The sequence below is a fragment of the Lepidochelys kempii genome, chromosome 20, assembly GCF_965140265.1.
Source record: "Lepidochelys kempii isolate rLepKem1 chromosome 20, rLepKem1.hap2, whole genome shotgun sequence".
Lineage (NCBI taxonomy): Eukaryota > Metazoa > Chordata > Testudines > Cheloniidae > Lepidochelys > Lepidochelys kempii.
The window spans coordinates 13,408,741-13,414,740 of NC_133275.1; the positions used below are offsets into that span (position 1 = coordinate 13,408,741).

At 61.6% G+C, this 6,000-nt stretch overlaps 1 protein-coding gene across 2 annotated transcripts in view; it reads left to right on the forward strand.

Moving 5' to 3' along the window:
• The window catches only part of TESPA1 (thymocyte expressed, positive selection associated 1), a 47,068-nt gene extending 41,884 nt beyond the window's left edge, over positions 1–5,184 (forward strand). For both annotated transcript variants that reach the window (XM_073318677.1, XM_073318679.1), the window contains 2 exons: positions 1,260–1,344; positions 3,890–5,184. In XM_073318677.1, the coding sequence (XP_073174778.1) occupies positions 1,260–1,344; positions 3,890–4,047 (243 nt within the window). In that variant the 3' untranslated portion in view covers positions 4,048–5,184. The remainder of the gene's footprint in view (positions 1–1,259; positions 1,345–3,889) is intronic.
• Positions 5,185–6,000: the final 816 nt, after the last annotated feature.

A 6,000-nucleotide genomic window follows, 5' to 3' on the forward strand; every position in this document is an offset into this window, starting at 1 on the left:
CCTCCTCCCGCTCCCGCACGCAGCACTCAGTTCCCACTGCAGGGAGTCTGACTAGGCCAGCGCCTCATCGGGACAGCTGGCCATGCCCTGGCCTGGGATGGATCCACTGCAGGGCAGCTGTGGGCCACACGCAGGGAGCTGCCTGGGTGGGGCTCGGGGACACGATCTGACCCTTTCTGTGGGTTGGGCGCAGTGAGAGTTCAAGGAGCTGGAATGACAGGAGTGGTAGCCTGCTAGATGCTGAGTGAGATGGCCTGACACAGTCAAGGATGAATTGCCAGCAGAGGGCAGCCGGGCTCCAGTACAGCAAACGTCCCTGACACGCTAACAATGATCCAGGCTGACTGGGTTTGAACGATTGAAAGCTTTAAATGAAGCTGGTCCCAGGAGGGGAGGGCGCCGAGGGTCAGCCCCCTCCAGCAGCTGGGGAGGAAGCTGCAAATGGAACAGAGGCAGTGACACACGCTCGTGTCTCTTTTCAGAGGAGCGGCCGTGTCAGTCGGTATCCGCAAAAAGAACAGGAGGACTTGGGGCACCTCAGAGACGAACCAATTTATTGGAGCATGAGCTTTCGTGAGCTACCGCTCATCCACGGCATGCATCCGACGAAGGGAGCGGTAGCTCACGAAAGCTCATGCTCCAATAAATTGGTTCGTCTCTGAGGTGCCCCAAGTCCTCCTGTTCTTTTTTCGTGTCTCTTTGAAGCACGAGCTGGTGCAATGAGTCCGTCCAACAGCATTTTGGCAGAGCCCCTTCGCGGCAGGGCAGCTGCTGCCCACCCCCTGCCCCTTCACTGAGTACCCAGGCTGTTGCATCCTTAGCATCCTCCAGCTGGCACGCACTTGCGCACGCACACGCACGCTGGCATAGGCGCTACTCCGTGCGTGCTCCGGGGCTCAAGCACCCACCGAAAAAATAGGGGGTGCTCAGCACCTGCAGGGCTGGATTAATCTTTTGTGGGCCCTGGCTCCCGGACCGTGACCTCCACCTGCGCTCCACCCTGAGACCCTGTCCCCTCTTGGCCTCTTCCCCCCGAGGCCACGCCCGCCGCTCGCACAGAGGGGAGCAGGGGTCGGAGAGGAGCACCCACCAGCCAAAACAAAAGTCAGGGCTTGTGCACACAGGGCTCATTCTCTCCAGCAGGGGGCACTAGTCTCTCTCGCTCACACACAGCGTGCCAGTGGCCCCTTGCTGCTGGCCCCTGAGTCTGCCCCCCTGCCCCCAGTGCCATCACCCAGTGTGCGGTCTCTTGCTTTCAGGTGCAAAGCACCAGTGAGGATGAGGATGGCACCCCTGAGGCAGCAGCCTGGCTGCCTGCTCCCGCCTTGACGAGACACCGGAGGCGTAAGTAGGCTCCTTGGGCCTGGCTTGGGCCGTGCGCGGGGAATGGCCTTGCTCCAGCTGTCAGCCAGTCTCCGCAGGGGGATGGTTTGGGGCACTGGGGCCTGAGGCGAGGGGCAGTGGCAATATCTCGGGGGCAGGGAGCCTCTACGGAGCTGCCTGCCTGTGGGATGGGCCGGGCGTGGCTCTGGGTAAAGCTCAGCTCCTCCAGCCCCATTTGGAGCCTGTGGGATCCATACTCTATAGCCTGGAACCTTGCACCCCGATGCCCGCCCCTTGTGCCCCACAGAACCAGGCAGTCTTGGAGGTGGGGGGGTGAGCACAGGGGTGTCAGAGCTGCACGAGACAGGGGAAGCTGAGAAAGGTCGAACGTGATCCAGTGGCTGGAAGTTGAAGCCAGACAAATTCAGACTGGGAGTAAGGTGCTGTACATTTTTAACAGCAAGTGGAATTAACTATCAGAAGAACTTCCCAAGGGTAGTGGTGGGGTCTCCATCACTGGCAATTTTTAAGTCCAGCTTGGATGTTTTTCTCAAAGCTCTGCCCTAGGGATTGTTTTGGGGGCAGATCTCTGGCCTGTGTGACACAGGAGGTCAGGCGAGATGATCACAATGGGCCCTTCTGGCCTTACAATCGGTGAACCTACAAGAGCCCAGATGACCCTGGAGAGCGCGTCTCGGCCAGACTGGGTGCCTGACGGGGAGCGCCCTGGGCAGCAGAGTGGGCCCAGCCTGTGGGAGAGTCAGCCCCATATGCGGCCTCGCACCGAGCCCCCTGCACACGACATTCAGCCCTGCATGTGGCCCCCAGCCCCTCACATAGCCCTGCCCCTAGCCCTCAGTCCTGCACACAGGCCTGCACATGGCCCCCAGCCCCTTACACAGCCCTGCCCCCAGCTCTCAGCCCTGACCCAGCCCTGCAAACAGTCCTGCCCCCAGCTCTCAGCCCTGACCCCAGCCCTGTCCCCAGCCCTGCCCCCAGCCCTACACACAGCCCTGCCCGCAGCTCTCAGCCCTGCTCCCAGACCTGCCCTCAGCCCTGCACACAGGCCTGCACGTGGCCCCCAGCCCCTCAAACAGCCCTGCCCCCAGCCCCCTGCACATGGCCTTCAGCCCTGCATACAGCTACCAGCCCTGCACATGGCCCCAAGCCCCGCACGCAGCCTCCTGCCCCTCAGCGAGGGCTGCCAACTTTCTAACGGCACAAAACCGAACAAAAAAAGGAACCCCCGGCCCCTTCCCCGAGGTCCTGCCCCGGCCCTTCTCTGACACCCTGCCCCGCTCACTCCATCCCCCCTCCCTCTGTTGCTCACTCTCCACCACCCTCAATGGGGCAGGGGATTGGGGTGCAGGGAGGTATGGGCTGTGGGTGCGGGCTCTAGGTGGGGCCAGAAATGAGGGGTTCAGGGTGCAGGAGAGGGCTCCAGGCTTGGGCAGGAGGTTGGGGTGTGGCGGGGGGGTGAGGACTGGTTGGGGGTGCAGGTTCTGGGGTGGACCCAGGGAAGAGCGGTTTGGGGTGCAAGAGGGGCTTCCGGGCTGGGGCCGAGGGGTTCAGAGTGCTGGATGGGGTGCGGGCTCCGGCTGGAAGTGTGGGCTCTGGGGTGGGGCCGGGATGCGGGGTTTGGGATGCAGGAGGGGGCTCAGGGCTGGAGTGCAGGCTCCAGGAGGGAGTTTGGGTGCGGGAGGGGATTCCGGGCTGGGGCAGAGGGTTGGGGTGTGGGAGAGGGTCTGGGGTGCGGGGTCTCGGCAGCACTTACCTCAGCTCCCAGGAAGCCGCCGCCAGGTTCCTACAGCCCCTAGGAGCTGTGGAGCTGCCACTTGGGGCGGGGGCAGCGTGCGGAGCCGCCCTGGCAGCCCATGTGCCGAGGGGCTGCCTGGACCTGGTGGCTGGTGTCTGCTTCTGGGAGCCACATGGAGCTAGGGCAGGCAGGGAGCCTGCCTTAGCCTCGGGCCCTCGCTGTGCTGCTGACCGGACTTTTAACGGCCGCTGGCCGGAGCCACCAGGGTCCCTTTTCGACTGGGCATTCCAGTCGAAAACCGGACACCTGGTAACCGTACTCCTCACCCAGCCCTGCACCCAGCCTTGCACACGGCTCCCAGAGTACACATGACTCCCCGCAAGCCCCGCACCCAGCCTCCAGCCCTGCACACAGCCCTGAACGCAGCCCCCAGCCCTGCACATGGCCCCCAGCCCTGCATGTGGCTCACCACAACCCTGCATCCAGCTCCCAGCCTTGCACACAGCCCTGAACGCAGCCCCCAGCCCTGTACATGGCCCCCAGCCCTGCATATGGCCCCCAGCCCCTCACGCAGTCCTGCATACAGTCCTCAGCCCTGCACGTGTCCCCTAGCCCTGCACGCAGCCCTCAGCTCCTCCCACAGCCCTGCATACAGCCATGCACACAGCCCCAGCCCCACAAACAACTCCCAGCCCCTCACACATGTCGCCCACAGCCCTGCTGGTGTGGAGTGCGCAGAGGGCTGTGGTTTTCACGCTGATGACCCGAAAAGAGGTGCCCAGTCTCAGTCTTTGTTTCCTTTGGCTTTAGGGTTCATACTCCACGCCCACAGTGCGCATTCTGACAGCAGCGGTTTTGTGGAGGAGCCGGCGCCCAACTCAACGCCCACCACCCAGCTTTGTGACACAGCCTGCTCTGAGCTCGGCAGGCCAATGGGGGGCCCCTGTGGCACAGGGCAGGCTGTGTAGGTCAGGACTCCCTGGCTGAGAGAACTCATCTGAGCAGGAGGAAGATGCCTGCTGTCTCCAGGCCACACGCTCCTTCCACACAGCTTGTCCCAAGCCCCTTCATGAGCCACGACAGGGTCCGGGCACGATCCCTGGGGCAGCGGGATCACAGCTTCCTGGGTCTGGGAAATGCTACATCCCCTGCATTTTGTGTCGGGGGGCGGGGGGGTGGAGCAGAGAGTGGGGCCTGGGAACAGCAGAATTGTACCTCAAATCCAGAAAGCACCAGGCAGACAGGGCAACCCACAACCCTGGGCATGGAACAGGGGGAATCCACCAGGCAGCCAGAGCAACCCCCGACCTAGGGCATGGAACAGGGGGCACCCACCAGACACCAGGGCAATCCACGGCATGGAGCGGGGGCATCCACTAAGCAGCCAGAGCAACCCACGACCCAGGGCATGGAGCAGGGGCACCCACCAGGCCAAACCATGGCATGGAGTGGGGGCACCCACCAGGGATCTAGGAGGACGCAGGGCACGGAGCGGGGGCACTCACTAGGCAGCCAGGGCGATCCAGGGCTTGGAGCAGGGGGCACCCACTAAGAATCTAGGATGACCCAGGATGCAGAGTGGGAGGGGCATCCACTCACAAGGGTGAACCTGGGGGGCAGGTGGACAGCCATGGTGACCCAGTGATGCAGGGTGTGGTGGCAGGGGTACCCACCCACCAGTCAGCCAGGGTGATCCTGGAGCGAGGAGGATGGGCAGCTCTCTGGTGTTTAAAAAAGAAAAGCTTACTCAGAACTTTTTCCCAAAACAGCAGAAAATCATCCTTCTTCCCCCAGCCCCTGGTTCGCCAGCGAGTTCAGTAACCCTTGGGGCACAGCGATGGCCTTGCCAGGGTGATGATGGGGTGGAGTTAGGGGGGTTCCTCTGTCCTTGTTGAGTGCCCCCTGCTGGCACAAATGGGGAATTGCTCCACAGGCTCCATGTTACCTGCGGCTCATCACTCACAACCTCACTAGCACTTTGGAACTGGTTCTTGTTACACACGCTGTAGCACTTGCAACACTAAGACAGCTGGGATCCTTCCCGGGAACAGCCCGTGCACATTGTAAATAAACACATGGAGAGGACGTCTGTGCACCTTTATGGAGCTGTATGAATGGACACAAGTGAGAGTTACCTTCCTCCAGCTTTGGGCATCCCACACATTTGGGCTCAGTGTGGAGGCTGGGCGTGGGGGGACAGAATTGATCTCCTGGGTTAACTTGCCAATCCCAGCAACATCAGTCCACCTTACTCCCCCAGAACCAAGGAGATAGATGTGGCGTGCTCTAGTGGTTAGAGCAGGGACTGGGAGTCAGCCTGCCTACATTCTACTCTTGGCTCTCAGGGTAGAGGACTCCTGGGTTCCATTCTAAACCCTGCCACTCGCTGTAGGTGAGTCACTTCCATTCTTTGTGCCTCAGTTTCCCCATCTGTAGCATGGTGCTAGGTCTGTCTGGTTCCACACCCCACTCTTGGCTCCCAAGAGCTGCACCTGTAGGTAGCTTTGCAATATCCAAACCAGCTGCTTCGAGCAGCTTTCCTCCCTGGATTGTTACTTTACTACCTGCCGTGGGGACTCAGCTGTGCTGCCCTGGGGTTGGGCTGTATGCTACTCCAGCACAGCACTAGAACATGTGGGGTGTGGGTGTGACTGGTCAGTTCAGTTCTGACCCTTTTCCAGCTCAGGTATCCCTGCACCACCTACAGTGGCTGAGCCTCCCCCCAGCCCCAGACACGCACTTCAGCTCTGCAAGACAGGGAGGCATTGTCCCCACTTACTGATGGGGAAACAGGCCCTGTGAGACTAAGGGCCAGATCTGCAGAAGAGATCAGCACCCAGCCGCTCCCATTCTTCTCCACAGGAGTGGGGTGGTGGGCGTTCTCCACTGTCTCAATAGGGGACAGGGGTTCTCTATTGTTC